At 46.0% G+C, this 19,442-nt stretch overlaps 1 protein-coding gene across 3 annotated transcripts in view; it reads left to right on the forward strand.

Annotated features, from left to right (window-relative positions):
- Window positions 1-280: 280 nt before the first annotated feature.
- The window catches only part of RSPH10B (radial spoke head 10 homolog B), a 52,629-nt gene continuing 33,467 nt past the window's right edge, over window positions 281-19,442 (forward strand). The window contains exons 1-7 of one of the 3 annotated variants that reach the window (XM_032327460.1): window positions 281-366; window positions 2,025-2,338; window positions 7,031-7,106; window positions 10,187-10,255; window positions 11,741-11,914; window positions 13,368-13,453; window positions 14,962-15,082. In XM_032327460.1, coding sequence (XP_032183351.1) covers window positions 2,085-2,338; window positions 7,031-7,106; window positions 10,187-10,255; window positions 11,741-11,914; window positions 13,368-13,453; window positions 14,962-15,082 — 780 coding nt within the window. In that variant the 5' untranslated portion in view covers window positions 281-366; window positions 2,025-2,084. Of the gene's footprint in view, window positions 484-2,024; window positions 2,339-7,030; window positions 7,107-10,186; window positions 10,256-11,740; window positions 11,915-13,367; window positions 13,454-14,961; window positions 15,083-19,442 lie in introns of all 3 variants that reach the window. The other 2 variants (XM_032327459.1, XM_032327457.1) reach the window with 2 other exon arrangements.

A 19,442-nucleotide genomic window follows, 5' to 3' on the forward strand; every position in this document is an offset into this window, starting at 1 on the left:
ACTTAGAATCCTAAAATGATAAATTTGCGTTGCTTTAAGCAATTGGGGTAATTTGTTCAGGTCACTAGAAAGCCACCTGGATCCTCGTGATATGGTGAAGGTAAAGGCTGCGAGGCCACGCGGCAGTTAGCAGAGCCGGGACAACCCGGGTCCAGGTACGTTCAGCTCCAGATTGCCACCTGGCCTCCGGGACCTGAAGCGCTGAGCCCTGATGCTCGGCGGCTGCGCAGCCGGCGGTCCCTTTAAGGGCGGGGCGGGCGGGGCGGGGCCCGCGGTTGCCTGGAGAACCGCCCGAGTCAGGACGCTCCGCTACCCGCGCCACCCCTCCGCCCAGGCCTGACTGAGCCCCCGGTGGTCCCGAGCCAGGTGAGCGCCCCGCCGGCGGTCCTGCGTGCGCCACCGCAGACGTGACGGCCAGGTCCGGCTCTTCCTCGGCCAGGCGGTCGCGATCCCCAGGACCTGAGCAAGTGCGGTGGACAGGAGGTTCGTGGGGAACCTCAGGCTCAGGGCGCGCTCCTTTTGTGTTGCCTAATGAGTAAATCACGGTCCTAAGACCTCACGCCCTGGGAGAACACAACGTCAAAGTTAGTGGGGGAAACACCCTGAGAAACGAGATTTGCCTTGTTTGTAGGTCAGATTTTACTGACGGGACCAGAAGACGCCTATCTATGTAGCAAAGACTCAGCTGGGGTTCACGGGAGAGACAGTGATCGGGTGGGGGCTGGAAAGAGTCGTGGGGCTTTGAAGGAAGAGAAAAGCAGGGTCCTTCTGGTGAGAGCAAAGCTTAGAGGTGGGTTGAGCTGGCAGGTGGTGTGTCCAAAGGATGCCATCCAAGCTGTGGGGTGTGAAGAGGGACTAGACTTTGTTCTGCACCCCAGGACTCATCTCTGTGTCCTGCTTGTTGGACTGAGATGCTTTCAGTGGGGCCAGTTTGGGAGGCCATGAAAACTAGGGCTTTGGGGACACACCCCCCAGCTCTGTGACCTTGGGCACACATCACACCATTCCTTTTCTGGCATGGGAGACACTCCGTCTGGCATAGTGTATAGTCAGCCAATGATTTCAAGTTCAAAAACAGGAAAGTGACATGATAATCACCCCATCCTGGATAGTGTGCTGTACTGTACTGTACTGAGCCCCCAAACTGTAGGGGGTTCTGTGCATTGTTTCGTGCAATTCTTAAAGTGAGACGAGGCACTGTTATTTTTGTTTGATATCTGAAGCAGAAGGAGATTCGAGTGCTCAAGAACACGCAGCTGTAAGGTGTCCTCAGGAGCCCGAATCCAGCTCTTGAGAACTTTGCCCTGCCAATGTACTGAGAGATGGGATTTTATTTTATTTTAAGATGTTACTTATTTACTGGACAGAGCAGGAGTGCATAAGCAGGGGGAGCTGCAGAAGGAGAGGAAGAAACAGGCTCCTGGCTGAACAGGAAGCCTGACACCGGGCTCAATCCCAGGACCCTGGGATCATGACCTGAGCTGAAGGCAGACCTGAGCCACCAGGCACCCTGAGAGATGGGCTTTTAAAGTATTGATTGGGGCGCCTGGGAGGCTCAGTGGGTTAAGCCTCTGCCTTTGGCTCAGGTCATGATCTAAGGGTCCTGGGATTGAGGTTCTCTGCTCAGTGGGAGGCCTGCTTCGCCCTCCCTCTCTGCCTACTTGTGATCTCTCTCTGTGTCAAATAAATAAATAAAACCTTAAAAATAAAGAAATGAAAGGTTTAATGATTTAAAAAATATTGATTGACAGCATGGAGAAACTTAGGGACTAAGCGGCCATTTCTAATGTATCAGATTACCTTCTTGCTGGGACAGTATTTGAAGAGAAATGCTTCCCGGTGGTTCCAGCTTTAAATAAATTTTAGGGACAACTGAGGAGATCTTTCTAGAAATGGGTGATACTTGATAGTTGTAATTTTTTAAGCTTTAGGAGGAAAACAACCATGACATCAGGTTGCAAAGCTGAAATGTTAACTACAAGGGAAACCTGCAAGTGTTTAGAGAGAGAATTTTTATTTTTCAGGTGAAACTGATCAGCACTTTGAAACAAACAGTAAAGTGAACGTGAGGACTTCTAAAGACAATGGTGAAGGAAAAGAAAAGAGCAGACAAAAAGGGAGATAAGTCTGCCCGCTCCCCCTCCTCTCTCTCTGATTACCCAGAATTAGCCAAACAAGATGGCAGTGCGGCAAGGCAAGAGATGTCCCATGGTGCTGTCCCAGCAATGGAAAAGCAGTCCATAGAATTGGGACCCCGAAGAGAGTCCAAACAGAACCAGCAGAATGAAGACGCCACTCACTACGAAGAACCCATTCTCACCAAAATCATAGTTGAAAGGTGATTTTAATGGGCTACGCCTTCCACGTTCCCCTTTCTCTGCTCTCTGTTCTCTCTCTCTGCAGTTTCTTTTTCTTTTTTTTAAGATTTTATTTACTTATTTTTTTGGACAGAGATCACAAGTAGATGGAGAGGCAGGCAGAGAGAGAGAGAGAGAGAGAGAGAGAGAGAAGCAGGCTCCCTGCTGAGCAGAGAGTCCCATGCGGGGCTCGATCCCAGGACCCTGAGATCATGACCTGAGCCGAAGGCAGCGGCTTAACCCACTGAGCCACCCAGGCGCCCTCTCCTCGGTTTCTTATTGTAGCTTTCCATGTTTCCCCCCTGCCCCCCTGCACCCCTGCCATGACTATAAAAATCTAGGTCCCTCTCCTGAGTTTGATGTTCAAATTTTTAACTCCCTACTGGACATCACCCACTGGACTTCAACACCCCCACCCCGGTGTCCCAAACCAAAGACTGCAGGACTTGAAATGAGATCGGGGTCGGAATCTTAGCTCTGTGACAGCAGCTCCATCATTGAACTTTTCTGAGCCTCAGCTGCTGCTGCTTTTTTTTTTTTTTTTAAAGATTTTATTTATTTTTGAGAGGGAGAGACTGCAAGAGAGCACAAGCGGGGAGAGGGGCAAAAAGAGAGGGAGAAGCAGACTCCCCCCGACCCCCACTGAGTGGGGAACCCGATGCAGGGCTCAATCCCAGGACCCTGAGATCCTGACCTGAAGGCAGACGCTTAACCGACTGAGCCACCCAGGTGCCCTGAGCCTCTGGTTCTTAACTGGGGAAATCCCACCCCGGAGAAGCTTCCATGTCGCTACTTGTCAAGCCATTGGCTGCTCCGCTGATCTCTGACTTCCGGATGGGTGCTGCCCTTTCCTACCTCCCCAGGCTGTTCTCCCCCTTCCCTGTGATGCTGTATTTCTTTATTTCTCTCTGCTTCTCTCTTTAGGCTTTTTCTCTGATGCTTGCTTTGCCTCTTCGTTATCGCTTCACTGAACTGTTGGCCTCATTTCCAAAAAAAAAAGATTTGAGATCTGCCTTCCTAATTGTTTCCATCACTCCCTGGATTGGTAATCTGTCCCTGTAACAGGTCACCCCAGAATGTGATCGTTAAGACAAACGTGACTGTACGCAGTTTATGGGGATCAAGAATCAGGGAGCAGCGTAGCTGGATGGTATTGGGTTAGGATGTCTGGAGGTCCAGCCGAGATGGGACTCTAGATGCCATCATCCGAAGGCTTGGCTGGCTGCTCGGTCTGCTTTCAGAGTGGCTCCCTGGGCAGCTGGCTTCCCCAGAGAGTAATCCAAGAAAGAGCAAGGGCAGAAGCCACGTGTCTTTTTTTTTTTTTTAAATTTTTTATAAGATTTTATTTATTTACCTGACAGACAAAGATCATACGTAGGCAGAGAGGCAGGCAGAGAGAGGAGGAAGCAGGTTCCCTGCTGAGCAGAGAGCCTGATGTGGGGCTCGATTCCAGGACCCTGGGATCACGACCCGAGCCAAAGGCAGAGGCTTTAACCCACTGAGCCACCCAGGTGCCCCAATGGGATCATTTGTATCTTTGGTGTTGAATTGTATGAGTTCTTTATGTATCTTACACATTAACCCCTTTTTGGATATATCATTTGCAAGGATCTTCTCCTAGTCAGTAGGTTGCCTTGTTTTGTTGATGGTTTCCTTCGCTATGCAAAAGCTTTTTATTTTGAAGTAGTCCCTGTAACTTATTTTTGCCTTTGATTCCCTTGCCTGAGGAATCCTATCTAGAAAAATGTTGCTGTGGCTGATGTCAGAGAAATTTACTGCCTGGGCTCTCTCCTAGGAGGTTGTTGGGTTCAGGTCTCACACTTAGATCTTTAATCCATTTCCAGTCTATTTTTATGTACATTGTAAGAAAGTGGTCCAATTTCATTCTTTTGCAAATTGCCGTCCAGTTTTCCCAATACCATTTGTCGAGAAACTGTCTTATCCATATTGTATATTCTTGCCTCCTTTGTTGTAGATTAATGGACCATATAGCTGTGGGTTTACTGGGCTCTCCATTTTATTTCACCGATCTATGTGTCTACTTTTGCCCCTCTACCATACTGTTTTGATTACTACAGCTTTGTAGTATATCTTGAAATCTGGGATTGTGATACCTCCAGCTCCGTTCATCTTTCTCAAGATTGCTTGGGCTATCCAGGGTCTTTTGTGGTTCCGTACAAAGCTCAGTATTTTTCATTCTAGTTCTGTGAGAAACGCTGTTGGCATTTTGATCGGCGTTGCATTGAATCTGCAGATTGCTCTGGGTAGTGTGGCCACTTTAACAGTGTTTGTTCTTCCAATCCATGAGCATGGAATGTTTTCCCATTTGTTTGTATCCCCTTCAATTTCTTTCACCTGTGTTCTGTAGTTTTCAGAGAACGGGTCTCTCACACTTCAGCTGAGTTTCTACATATTTTATTGTTTTTGGTGCAATTATCAATGGAATTTTTTTCTTTCTTTTTCTTTTTTTTAAATTTTTATTTATTTATTTGACACACAGAGAAACCACAAGTAGGCAGAGAGGCAGGCAAAGAGAGAGGGGGAAGCAGGTTCCCTGCTGAGCAGAGAGCCTGATGTGGGGCTCGATTCCAGGACCCTGGGATCATGACCTGAGCTAAAGGCAGAGGCTTTAACCCACTGAGCCACCCAGGTGCCCCATAAATGAAATTATTTTCTTAATTGTTCTTTCTGCTATTACTGGTGTATGGAAGTGCCACTGATTTCTGTGAGCGGCCATTTATTAATGAATTACCTGTGCCAGCTCTGGGTGAGCACTGCAGAAGGATATTAAGAAGCAAGAAATACAGTCTGTGTAGTCAGTGCTTCTATGTTCTACGTTGGGCTCTTCCTAGAGCAACTCAGCAGAGTTTCTCAGCAGTGGCCACTGACTTAGTTCAGGGAAGCTGAGCCTGGGGTTGCCCTAATGTGGGAATGAGAGGAGTTGAATATCCTGACACAGAGAGGGTCCAGATCCAGGCCAAGAGCACCGCAAAACACGTATGTGTCTTGGGAGCGATGGGAGGTGTCGATACCACTGAATGGAGCTACTGGGACTTTTTAAAAACTTTTTGACATTTTCTTTATTCGTTTTCATTACTGAAGGGCTATATACTCAGGACAAACGAAGTGATGAGTAATTGGGAATTTCAGGCATCCTGTTCATGTTCCTGAATTTAAGAGCATCGATTTTAGTATTTCACTCGCGAAAATCATAGATGCTGGCCCTTTTGCATAAATCGTCTCTTATGTTTAGGTAGTTTCCTTGCATCATTATAGAAATGATTGCTGAATTCTATCAGACGCCTTCCTGGCATCTTGATATAAATGTATGGTCTTTCTCCTTTGATTTGTTGATGTCATGAGTTGTATTTGTAGACTTTCTGCCATTGAATCTTCCTTGGATTCTTGGATGAAGCCCAGTTTGGTCACAGCTGTCCCCTGTCCTTTTGGTTTTCACCTCACTTACCCCAGTGTGTAGAGCTGAGTGAGGTCCCAAATCACACATTATCCACCTGGTTCTGAACTCAAAATCTGCATGCTGTCCTCAATCCCCACTGCCCCAAAGCCAGCACATCCCCAAGGCTTTTTGGTCCCATGTCTAGAATAGACCTTTAAAAGAAAAACTGTAAAATTGTCATAGTAAAATACACATAAACTAGGGAGCGCCTGGGTGGCTCAGTGGTGAAATGTCCAACTCGTGATCTCTGCTCATATCTTGATCTCAGGGTCACGAGTTCAAGCCCCACACTGGGCTCTGTCCTGGGGGTGGAAACTGTTTTAAGAAATACACATAAAATTTCCTTTTTTATCCATTTTTTTTTTAAATGAGTGAGAGAGAGCATGAGAGAGGAGAAGTCAGAGGGAGAAGCTGACTCTCCAAGGAGCTGGGAGCCCGATGCGGGACTCGATCCTGGAAGTCCGGGATCATGACCTGAGCTGAAGGCAGTTGCTCAACCAACTGAGCCACCCAGGCGCCCCTTTTTCAACCATTTTAAGTGTACAATTCAGTGGCATTAAGTACACTCACCCTGTTGTGCAACCATCACCACTATCAATTTCCAGAACTTTTTCATCACTCCAGACAGACACGGTCCAGAATAAACCATCAACTTCCATCTCTACCCTCTTTCACTCTTTCCTCCTCGTTGTTAGCTTTCTGCACAATCTCTTCACACAGGAGCCAGCCAGAGTGCTCTTTTTACGACCTAACTCTGACCTTGGCCAACTCCCCTCTTACAGCCTTCTCCAGGTTCTTCCTCGAGCTCTGGATTTTCCTGCAGCCCCTGAGCCTCTGTCTCCTCTCCTCCCTCTGTCCTGTGCCCCAGCTGGGCTTCCTTTCCCTCTGTGGGCTGAACTTGAGCTGTCAGGCTCTTACCTGCCCCAGGGCCTTTGTACTTGCTGCTCCCTTTTCCCAGGATTCTTCATAAGGCTGTTTGTTTCATGACCCATGGGTCTCAGTACAGCTCCCAAGTCCTCTGAGAGGCCTCTGCCCTGACCGCTTGTTCATGGCACCAGCCCAGTGCTTGGAACGGGATACAGTGGCACTTCAGGGAACATGTGTTAAGTGAATGAACGTGAGAGATCACTTGTACTTCTTCACCGGTGTTAATTATGACTTTAACCCGCTGTCACTTAGGTTTGCTCACGCCACTCATTGCTGTATTTCTTTGTAGCTATGAAGGGGAAAAAGTCCGTGGACTATATGAGGGAGAAGGCTTTGCGGTCTTTCAAGGAGGTTGCACCTACCACGTGAGTGACACATTTTGGGAGTGGGCAGGGAGGAAGGTTAGAATGTTTGGTGAGAGTTTTAGATTTGTATCTTCAGGAAAGTCCACTGATTCTTCAGAAGAAGCTGGAAGTATTTAATGCTGATTTTACTTCGATTACCTATTCTAAGGTAGAAACATGGCTCCATACAACTGAAGTCATCATTTTTTAAAAGATTATATTTACTGGGGCGCCTGAGTGTCTCAGTGGGTTAAGTCTCTGCCTTCAGCTCGGGTCATGGTCTCTGGGTCCTGGGATTGAGCCCCACATTGGGCTCTCTGCTCAGCAGGGAGCCTGCTTCTCTCTCTCTGCCTGCTTCTCAGCTTCCTTGTGATTTCTTTCTCTGTCAAATAAATACATACAATCTTAAAAAAAAAAGATTGTATGTATTTATTTTTAAAGATTTTATTTATTTGTCAGAAAGAGGGAGAGAGAGAGACCCAGGACCCCAGGATCATGACCTGAGCTAAAGGCAGACACTTAAACAACTGAGCCACCCAGCCATCCCAAGATTTTATTTATTTGAAAGAGAGAAAGTACAAAGCAGGGGGGGTGGCAGGCAAAGGGAGAGGGAGAAGTAGGCTTCCCGCTGAGCAGAGAGCCCGACACAGGACTGGATCCCAGGACCCCGGGATCATGACCTGAGCCAAAGGCAGATGCGTAATGACTGAGCCACCCGGACGCCCCTGAAGTTATCATTTTAGGTTGTTTTCTATTCCTGATATTTATTTATTGCACAAACAACATTAAGGTGACTAAAGTAAATACGGACGAGGAAAATCCCAGGACGGTCCTCCGTTCCCAGTAAGTATTTTGAGTATGCCGTGTGTCCCTTTTATTCCTTGAATGGAAGTATCCGCATTCACGTGGGCCTGTATGTAGAGTTTGCAGGTAAGATTGTGGATCTTTTTTCACTTATGAATACTTTGCCGTATTGCTGCGTGCTTTTCATGACTTAAATATTTCGTGGTAAAACGTACCTAAAATTCACCATTGTAACCATTTTTAAGTGTCCAGTTCAGTAACATTAATGGCATTCCGCACCATCCGGCTCTAGAACTTCTCGTGTTCCCAAACTGAAACCCCTCCCTGTGCAAACTCTCCAACTCCCACTGACTTCCATTTCCTCCTCTAAATAGAAAATATATTTTATTTATTCTGTATTTTATTTATACCATATTTTATGTCATATATTATCTAATTATAGAGTATATAAATATATATTTAATTATATAGTATAGAAATATATATATAATATATATTGCATGGTGTTCTGATTTACTGTTCAATACTATACCATAATTATGAGATACTTTTGAGGTATTTTCGTTTTTTTTGCCATCACTCATCGTGATTAGATTAATGATAATTAATAACAGTAATCTTTCGGATTATCAAAGAAACACGTGCTTATAATAAGAACAGATTGTTGCGGTTGGGGTCCTAGAGCGTGGGTTTCTGTGCCCTGATTTTTTCTTTTCCCCGCACTACACATATAACATATCCTTATTCCTGGGTCATAAAAGCTCCTAAAAAAGGCCATTATTATGGCTGAATGATATTCCCTAAGACGACTGTCCCATCTGGCCTTCGCCAGTTTGGGAATAAGCGGCTGCGTTCGTTCTGATCAGAATCCTCTTTGAGCGCCGTGGTGCCAAAGGCAGCCTTGCTGCCTTTCAACACGATGCCCAGGTCTGGATCACGTGGCACCAGCCCACCCCAGGCCGCTGAGGACGCAGCATCAGCTCCCACTACCCCTAGAGGTGCTTGGTTTAGTCACCCATATAGCTCAAGCCTGGCCTGCTGGCCTCGCCCTCCCCGTTGATGCGGGGACAGACACCCTCCATTTCTGGAGCATCTCCTTTAAACTTGTGAGAGTGCCCAACCTGGCAGAATGACTCCGTAGCCCCAGGCCTCATGTCATGAGACCACGGGTTTGCCACGGATGTAGATCCTAACCCCCTAAAGACAGACAATGAAACCAAACATTTCGTGAAACCTTTGCCCTTACCACATAGAGGCAGCGTGACCCTTTCTAGTCTAGTTTGTGAAAACGCTGGTTGTTGTGACTCTAATCGATTCCATAATCACAAACGAGCCAGCTGAGAGTTGGAAAACTACTGGCGGCCCCACGTTTTCCTCAGTCCTCACCTGCCTGTCGTGAGCCCACGTGAACCCGGGGCTGATGATACAATGTGTCTTCTTGCTAGTGAGTTGGGGCCACAGTTCTCTGGAGAAGTGTGCACTGGGGGACCAACCTGGAGATTTTTTTCAAAACGCAGATTCTTGGGCCCCATCCCAGACCTGCTGATGAATCAGAATTTCGGGGGTGGGCCCAGCATTTGTGTGTTCACAATCCCCAGGTGACTCTGAAGCATGGTAGAGTCTGAGAACCACGGAATCAGGGTGCTGGGTGCTGTTTACATAGGGTGCGTCCTCCCCTCCACGCACCCCGCCTCTAACCAGGTGATCCCAGGGGAGAACCGGACGTGTCCTTATCCTTCTTTCCTCGGATAGCATTTAGACATCCAGGTGTGCTGAGTCGTTAGTGACTAGTTCCTGTATGTTAGCAGCAGACACTAAATGTAAACGGACGATATTGACAGCTGTAGATCACACACATACATGAGTTGTCCATATTCATGGATATACACAGACACACCCACACGGATAAATCCCAGTTCGGGGAAATGGACAGGCATGAAATTTACAAATGGAGTAGTTGCTAATATCCGGATAATGGTTTTTACTAGGTCTATCTAGTTTCCATAATTAAAAAAAAAAATCCTTATACTGTGATGTGCACAACCCAAAGTGTATGAATTCTTTGGAACGCCAGCATTTTTCACCACTTAATTAGGAGAGGAAGGTACAGTCTGAATTTACAGCTTGCATTTAACCATTGCATAGGTCTGATGTGTGTACGTTTGGGGGCATTTGGACCAGCATTTCATGCAGATGAAAGGGGGGATAAGCCTCCATCCTAAGAACTGAAGCCACAGTGGCAGGCGTTATGTAGACTCAAAGGCCTGGTCCTAAGGCTTTGTCATTCTCTTTTGAAGGGTATGTTTTCGGAAGGGCTCATGCACGGACAAGGGACTTACGTTTGGGCCGATGGACTAAAATATGAGGTAAAGCACGTAATACGTTATGGTGTTAAACTGTAACTGATGAAACTTAACAGTCACCTTCCCACAATGAAACATGCTAATTTCATAAAAGTAACTCAGCATGTAGGTTAAAAAAAAAAGTCCGCAGACCCAGAGACTATAGGTGAAAAGTGACTCATTCCCACATGGGCTTCTGGTGATCATTACCCATTTCATCTGTACGTTCTAGAAGTCTCTGTGTATTCTCTGTGTGTACTTGTTTTCGGCCTCTCTCCCACTCTTTAATAAACAAGTAGTCCATTACACATTCTCTTCTGTACCTTTCTTTTGGTGGAGGTCAAACCATACCCATCCAGCCAGCTCAAGTTGTTTTTACTGGCTGCTTTCATTCCTCTGTTGTGGGTCTCCCTCAAGCCATCTTTCTGGTTTAAAGGAATGTGCGTTTTTCAATGGACGGCTAGAAGGCTCTTCTAGACGTTGCGACCGCAGGGCTGCTCATGATGGCGTTTGTAAGGGGTAAAATGAAAATATTTAAAGCACGTGCCCATGATGCACATAGTCAAGTAGCAGCCAAGTGAGGGAAACTGAGGCAGGTTTGGGCCAGCTGGGCAGCTCACCGGGGCTTCACAGTGGGAGGTGAGTCACAGAGGCACAGGGGAGCCCGAGGATATGGCAGTTTGGGGCTACCCTTCCCAGGGAAGCTCTCCCCCTTCAACACTCTGACTTCCGGTCTGTGCACCTTGGTTTACTTCTGGCAGCTTCTGTAGCATGGACCCTTCCGCGCCAGCCTAGATCAAAGGGTTTATGGGAAGGATTTGAGCTGTCACAGAAGTACCTTTAGGGTGGTCAGCTGGCCTCGTGGGACCTGGCCAGTGTTCAGACCAGGCTGCCTTGTCCCCTTCTCCCCGCGGGCTACCTGCCTCCTCCAGCAAGTTCTTGTTCCAGTGAGAGAACCCCGTGTCTCAGGGCTGACGTCCTGGCCCCGAGCAGCACAGATTCCCCAGAAAGCACCCACAGCAGTTGGCTGATGTGTCTGCAGAATATTTTGATGAACCATGAATGGGAAGAAGGGTTTCCATCAGTTGATCCCCAAGCTGGGCTTGTCTCCTGAGTCCCCTGGAGTCTCCTGGAGAGGACACTGGAAGCCAGGGCAGTAAGCCTCCTTCGAGCTGGGTGCCACGATGCACACACGCCCAAGGCCAGGATCAGAAACCAGCACCTTTCCGTGTCCCCTGTTTGCCTCTTGGAGCCTTGTCTACACACAGCTTCTGGCTGTTTTAATCTGCTGGGGCTTCCGCCCAGGGGAGGGGAGGGGAGAGAGGAGGGCGTGTGTGGAGAAGGAAGGAGGTGGGTGGAAACTGGGGTGGGAGGAGCTACACCACCGTTTCCAGGGAAGAGAGACGGGAATCGCTCCCAGTCATCAAGGAGGCATCTCAAGCCGCCCGCAGGAGGAGGGGTCTCTCCCTGTGTTCTGTCTCTCTCACTCTCTGGGCTGGTTTGCCCTAGGGGGAGTTTGTGAAGAACATCCCCACGAACCACGGCGTGTACACGTGGCCGGATGGCAGCACCTACGAAGGAGAAGTGACACACGGCGTGAGGCAAGGATTTGGTATGTTCACATGCGGCACGTACCCCGTGTCCTACATCGGCCACTGGTGTCACGGCAAGAGACACGGGAAGGTGGGTGAGGCAGCCCCGTGACTCCCGTCCACGGATAGGATGGACAAACACGGAGGGTGGAAGGTGGGGGGCCGTTGTGGAAGTAGATTCACTTTCTGTTGATTGACAAGAAATTCACACCACATGAAACGGACCGTTTTAACCTCAGCAGTTTGGTGGCATTTCGGGCACTCCCAGTGTTGGGCGACTTCCACCTTTGTCCTCGGCACTTCAAAATAAAACCCTGTGCCCACTCAGCAGATACTCCCCACCCCGACCCCCCAGCGGCCCCCTATCTGTGTTCTGTCTCTACGGCTTTACTTATTCTGGATGTTTCTTCTGGATGGTTCCTAGGAATGTAGCCCTACAGTATGGGGCCTCCTGTGTCTGGCTTCTTTCACTCACCCCATATTTCTGAGATTCATCCATGGTGTAGGTACTTAATTCCTTTCCATGGCTGAATGGTAGCCCAGTGAGTGGATGGACCACATTTTGCGTATCCGCTCATCCACTGATGGTCACTTGGGCTCTCTCCCGTCTTTGGGCTTCTGTGAATAGCGCTGCTAGGAACGTGCGTGGGAGGGTCTCTATGAGCACTTGCTCTCCTCCGTTCTCTGGCAAATGACCCTGGGAGTGGACCATGGCAACCGGATGTTGAACATTCTGAGGAACCTCCAGACTGTTCCCCAGAGCAGCTGTTCCAAGCAACCCTCTTGCCAGCCACGCACGTGACATTCACTTCTGAGCGAGGCTGCTGTGCCTGGCGTTGCTGTCTTGCTTCTGTGTGGGATGAGAAAGTACTGTAGCCTTGTTTTTGGAAAATGTAAGAGAAGGAACAGTCTACCCTTACAACCATCCGTCGGCTCTGTTCTAGACTGTTCTGCCCATTGTGTTCTCTTTTTCCCTTCTTTCCTTTCCTGTCTCTTCTCTTCTCTCTTTTTTTCTTTTCTAGTTCTCTTTTCTTCTCCTCCCCTCCAGGTTGTGGGATTGAGCCCAGCATTGGGTGTGGAACCTGCTTGGGCTTCTCTCCCTCTCCCCCCCTGCTCAAGCAAGGGCTCTCTCTCTCTCTCTCTCTCTCAGAAAAAAAGAGGGGGGTGAAGACAGACCTTCACTTGTACGGAAGGTGCTGCTACTCACTTTAGACAACAACGGAACAGGATTGTTCAGGGACTTACTTGACTCAGTGTTAGCGAATAGGACTGACTCGACGTGATAGACGTCATCCTTCCGTGCCTTAATGCGACCCTTCGTTATTAGCGAGGAATTGATCTGTGACGTCTCATTCTCACGTGGGGGCTGCCTGCCCATCTTCTTGATTCCAAGACAGAAACCTACGACAGAGTAGGTGTCTTGCCCCAAGGATGACATTGACTTCTGCGTGGTTAAGATTCCCGGAATTCATTTATCTTTAAATCTTTAATAAACATTCGTTTTATGAGGCTTGATTTTTTTTTAACGATATTATTTATTTTAGGGCTCTATTTATTACAATCAAGAGGGTACCTCCTGGTATGAGGGGGACTGGGTATACAACATCAGAAACGGCTGGGGGATCAGATGGTAGGTATCGCCACTGCCACATGCGGGGTGTGGGTGAAAATTGCATATGCGGGCCCAAATAATTTTCTTTCTTTCTTTTTTTTCTTTTTAGATTTTATTTATGTATTTGACAGAGAGATCACAAGTAGGCAGAGGCAGGTAGAGAGGGGGAAGCAGGCTCCCTGCCGAGCAGAGAGCCCGATGCGGGACTCGATCCCAGGACCCTGAGATCATGACCTGAGCTGAAGGTAGAGGCTTAACCCACTGAGCCATCCAGGTGTCCCTCAAATAATTTTCACTTCGGCAACTTAAAGATCAGGTGCAGAGGGGTGCCTGGGTGGCACAGTCGGTTGAGTGTCCCGCGCTCGATTTCAGCCTGGGTCATGGTCTTAGGGTAGTGGGATCAGGTCTCGTGTCAGGCTCCACACTGGGTGTGGGGCCTGCTTAAGATTCTCTCTCTCCCTCTGCTTCTTCTCCCCTGCCACTCACGCATGCTCTCTCTCTCTCTCAAATAAATAAATAAAATCTTAAAAAAAAGATAAGTTGTAGAACTTCCAGGGAATATATTTTCTATACAAGTAGGGTGCAATATTTAAACTCACCCTGATGTAATGTCCATAGTGATGAAAATATTCTATGGAAAATTTAGAGAAACATTATATTAAGTGAGGTTTAATAACTGTTTCGCTTTTTCACAGGTAGAAACTGTCTTTGTTCTCTATTAATCATGGATATCTATTACTGTATGCTTTAGGAAGACTCTTGACATAGTTGCTTGATTATATTTTTTTATTTTTATTTTTTTAAATAAAGATTTTATTTATTTATTTGACAGAGTGAGAGAGCACAGGCAGGGGGAGGGGCAGAGGGAGAGGGAGAGGGAGAAGCAGGCTCCCTGCTAAGCAAGGAGCCCGTAGTGGAACTCAATCCCAGGACCCTGAGATCATGACCTGAGCCAGAGGCAGATGCTTAACTGACTGAGCCACCCCAGAGGCCCCATTTTCTTGATTTTAAATTGAACTGATAGGCCAACTCTTAAAATATTTGACTCTATTTTGGGGGAGAAATGTTAACTAATCATAATACCACAGGGAGTTATTAAATGACCGAGGATTTAATAAAGTGGTTTATCCTACCCTGAAGACAAAGAATTCTACTGACCATACGCCTATCCCTTGAACTTAAGAAGATCTTACAGGCACAAGGGTTGGATTTCTTCAAAGGTGTTGAGAGAAGAAGCTTAAAAGGAAGTCTTTTTTTTTTTTTTTTTTTTTTAAGATTTTCCTTCATTTATTTAACAGAGATCACAAGTAGGCTGAGAGGCAGGCAGAGAGAGGGGAGGAAACAGGCTCCCTGCTGAGCAGAGAGCCCCATGCAGGGCTCGATCCCAGGACCCTGAGATCATGACCTGAGCCAAAAGCAGAGGCTTTAACCCACTGAGCCACCCGGTGCCCCAAAAGAAAGTCTTCTTAAAGAGAAGTATGATATTAAAAAATAACTGATTATTTTCAATTTTTTTTTTGTCCCAGTTACAAATCCGGAAACATATATGAAGGTCAGTGGGAAAACAATATGCGCCATGGGGAAGGCAGGATGAGGTGGCTGACGGCGAATGAGGAGTACACGGGTCAGTGGGAGAAGGGCGTCCAGGTAGGGCACCTGCTCGTGTGAACCCAACCCACCCAGGAGGGGACCCTGCTGCTCCTTAGCACGTGGGTCTCTCCGTATATCCTCCGATAACCTAAACCTAAGCTCTGCTAACTCTAGAACCCCAAAGTATGATTTACTGGTCCAAACCATCCTTTAAGTGTACCGTGTCATCATGTGGGTTTCTCTAAAGGTCTTACACGCAGGCGAGGTCCCAGTACGGACAAGTCTGTAATTCCCACGGCCGCCGTGCGGACCGAGACTGTTCTCTACACCTTCGAAGCTGTGTATTTCCTGCACAGAAAAAAAAGGCTTTATATGGTTAAGTGTATGTGGTTCACATAACTAGGATTTTCTCATAATATCTGCATAATCTAATAATATCTCCTTAACCCCTGTCACCTATTTGCCCCTCCCTCCAACCATCATCCCTCTGGTGACCCACCGTTTGTTCTCCATAGTTAAGAATCTGTTTCTTGCTTTGAGACTCTCTCTTTCTCTCTCATTTCCTCCCCTTTGCTTGTTTATTTCTTCATTTCCACATAGGAGTGAAATCATGGTATTTGTCATCGTCTGACTTATCTCACTGAGCATTTTGCTCTCTAGCTCTGTCCGTGTCCTTGCAAATGGTAAGATTTCATTCTCTCTCTCTTTTTTTAAGATTTTATTTATTTATTTGACAAATAGGGATCACAAGTAGGCAGAGAGGCAGGCAGAGAGAGGAGGAAGCAGGCTCCCTGCTGAGCAGAGAGCCCGATGTGGGACTCGATCCCAGGACTCTGAGATCATGACCTGAGCCAAAGGCAGCGGCTTAACCCAGGCGCCTCTGTGTCTGGATTTTCTATTCTGTTCCATTGTGTTTCTTTTTGTGTTGGTACCATACTGTGTTGATCACTGCAGCTTTGTATTATAACTTCAAGTTCAGAATTATGATGCCTCCAGCTTTGCTTTGCCTTTTCAAGATTGCTCTTTGGGGTCCTTTGTGGTTCCATACAAGTTTTAGGCTTGTTTGTTCTAGCTGTGTGAAAAATGCAGTTGGTATTTTGATAGGGGTTACATCAAACGTGTAGACTGCTTTGGACAGTATAGACATTTTAACAATGTTCTTCCAATCCAGGAGCATGGAATGTCTTTCCATTTGTGTCATCTTCAGTTTCTTTCACCAAATTCTACAGTTTTCAGAGTACAGGTCTTTCACCTCTTTGGTTGGGTTGATTCCCAGGGATCTTATTATTTTTGTTCCAATTGTAAATGGGTTTTCTGAATTTCTGCTGCTTCATTATAGATGCGTAGAAATGCAGCATGTTCCTGTAGATTGATTTTGTGTCCTGCAGCTTTATTGAATTCATGTATCAGTCCTAGCAGTTTTTTGGTGGAGTCTTTTGGGTTTTCTATGTCATGTCATCTGCAAATAGTGAACGTTTTACTTTTCCCTTACTGATTTGGATGCCTTTTATAAATTCTTTTTGTTGTCTGGTCTCTGTGGCTAGCACTTCTAGTACCGTGTTGATGACAGTGTTGAGAGTGGACACCCTAACCGTAGAGGAAAAACTCTCTTTTTCCCCATTAAGGATGATATTAGCTGTGGGTTTTTCATACGTGGCCTTTATTATGTTGAGTTATGTTCCCTTCAAAGCTACTTTGTCAAAGTGCTTATCATGAATGGATGTTGTACTTTGTCAAATGCTTTTCCTACATCTACTGAAATGATCATGTGGTTCTCACCCTTTCTCCTATTGATGTGCTGGATCACACTGATTGATTTGCAAATATCTATCCACCCTTACAACCCAGAAATAAATCCCACTGGATTGTGGTGAATGAAGTTTTTCACGTTAGTTTGTTTTTGTGTTGTTGTTCCAGGAGAGAGGGCATGGTGTGTGAGTGGGGCACGGGGCATTGGCAGAGGGAGAGAAAGAATCCTAAGCAGGCTCCACACTCAGTGCAGAGCCCCATATGGGGCTTGATCTCATGACCCCAAGATCATGACCTGAGCCAAAATCAGGAGTCAGACGCTTAGCCAACTGAGCCACGCAGGCACCCCATCTGTATGTTCTTGAATAAGTTTTGGAAGTTTGTATTATTGAAGAGACTTGTCCATTGCATAGAAATTTATTGGCACAAGGTTGTTCATAGTAGTCTCTCCTGGGGATGCCTTGGTGGCTCGGTAAGTCATACATTTGTCTTCAGCTTGGGTCATGATCCCAGAGTCCTGGGATCGAGTCCTGTGTGGGGCTCCCTGCTCAGTGGGGAGCCCGCTTCTCCCTCTGCCTACCACTCCCCCCGCTTGTGCTCTCTCTTTCTGACAAATAAACGAAATAAATAAATGAATAAAATCTTAAAAAAATTTTTTTAAATAAACATATAATGTATTATTAGCCCCAGGGGTACAGGTCTGTGAATCGCCAGGTTTACACACCTCACAGCACTCACCATAGCACATACCCTCCCCAATGTCCATAACCCCACCCCCCTCTCCCGACCCCCCTCCCCCCAGCAACCCTCAGTTTGTTCTGTGAGATTAAGAGTCTCTTATGGTTTGTCTCCCTCCTGATCATCTTGTTTCATTTATTCTTTTCCAACCTCCCAAGCCCCGCACGTTGCATTTCCATGTCCTTATATCATGGAGATCATATGATAGTTGTCTTTCTCCGATTGACTTAAATACCCTCTAGTTCCATCAACGTTGTTGCAAATGGCAAGCTTTCGTTTCTTTTGATGGCTGCATAGTATTCCATTGTATATATATACCACATCTTCTTTATTCATTCATCCGTTGATGGACATCTAGGTTCTTTCCATAGTTTGGCTATCATGGACATTGCTGCTATAAACATTTGGGTGCACGTGCCCCTTTGGATCACTACGTTTGTATCTTTAGGGTAAATAGCCAGTAGTGCAATTGCTGGGTCATAGGGTAGCTCTATTTTCAACTTTTTGAGGAACCTCCATGCTGTTTTCCAGAGCGGTTGCACCAGCTTGCATTTCCACCAACAGTGTAGGAGGGTTCCCCTTTCTCTGCATCCTCGCCAGCATCTGTCATTTCCTGACTTGTTCATTTTAGCCCTTCTGACTGGTATCAGGTGGTATCTCATGGTGGTTTTGATTTGTATTTCTCTGATGCCAAGTGATGTGGCGCATTTTTTCAGGTGTCTGTTAGCCATCTGGATGTCTTCTTTGCAGAAATGTCCATTCATGTCCTCTGCCTTAAATGAATAAAATCTCTAAAAAAGAACTTGTTTTTTTAAAAAAAGTCTCTTGTGATTCTTTTAATATATATTATGTGGGATCTATAGTGATGCTCCCTCTTTCTCCCAGTACCAGTGATTTATGTTTTCTCTTTTGTCTTCGGTCTTGCTACAGGTGTATCCATGTCATGAAAATTCTTTAAGAGCCAGTCTCGGTGTTACTTATTTTCTCTTGAGATTTTTCAGTTTTTAATTTGATACCCACTCTTTGCTATTACCTTCTTTCTTCATTCTTTGGGTTTAATACGCTCTTCTTTCCCTTGCGTTGTGGGTTGGAAGCTTTATTGATTTGAGACATTTCTTGTTTTCTAATATAAGCATTTAATACTAAAATTTTTCCTCTTAACATTGCTTTCTCTGCATCCTCCTAATTCTGATATGTTTTCATTTTTGTTCAGTTCAAAATATTTTCTAATGTTCCTGTGACTTCCTCTTTAACCTGTAAATTATTTTGACATACGTTGTTAAGTTCCCAAATAGTTGGAGGTTTTTCCAGCCATCCTTCTGTTGTTGATTTTTTATTTAATTCCACTGTGGTTAGAGAACATACTTTGTATGACTACATTTCTCTTAAATATGCTGTGGTTTATTTTTGTGGCCCAGAATATGGTCTGTCTTGGTGAATGTTGTGTTTTTTCTGCTTTTGTTGAATGGAGTGTTCTGTGGATGCCAATTAGATCAAGTCGGTTGATAGTGTTGCTCAGATCTTCTAGGTCATATTCCTTATTTTCTGTTTATTTTTTTTCTACCCATTTCTGAGATAAGAGTGGTGAAGTGTTGAAGTGTAATTGTAGATTCATCTATTTCTTTCAAATCTATCAATTTTTGGTTTATAGATTTTTAAGTTCTGTTAAGTGCATACATGTTTAAGATTGTTACATCTTCTTGGTGGATTGACCCTTTTTTTATTTAAAAAAATTTAATTTATTTATTTGACAGAGGGAAACAGCAAGAGAAGGAATACAAGCAAGGGGAGTGGGAGAGGGAGAAGCAGGCTTCCCTCCAAGCAGGGAGCCTGATGCAGGGCTCGATCCCAGGACTGTGGGATCATGACCTGAGCTGAAGGCAAATGCTTAACCAACTGAGCCACCCACATGCCCCTAAATAAATAAATC

This window comes from Mustela erminea, chromosome 20 (assembly GCF_009829155.1).
Source record: "Mustela erminea isolate mMusErm1 chromosome 20, mMusErm1.Pri, whole genome shotgun sequence".
Taxonomy (NCBI): Eukaryota; Metazoa; Chordata; class Mammalia; order Carnivora; family Mustelidae; genus Mustela; species Mustela erminea.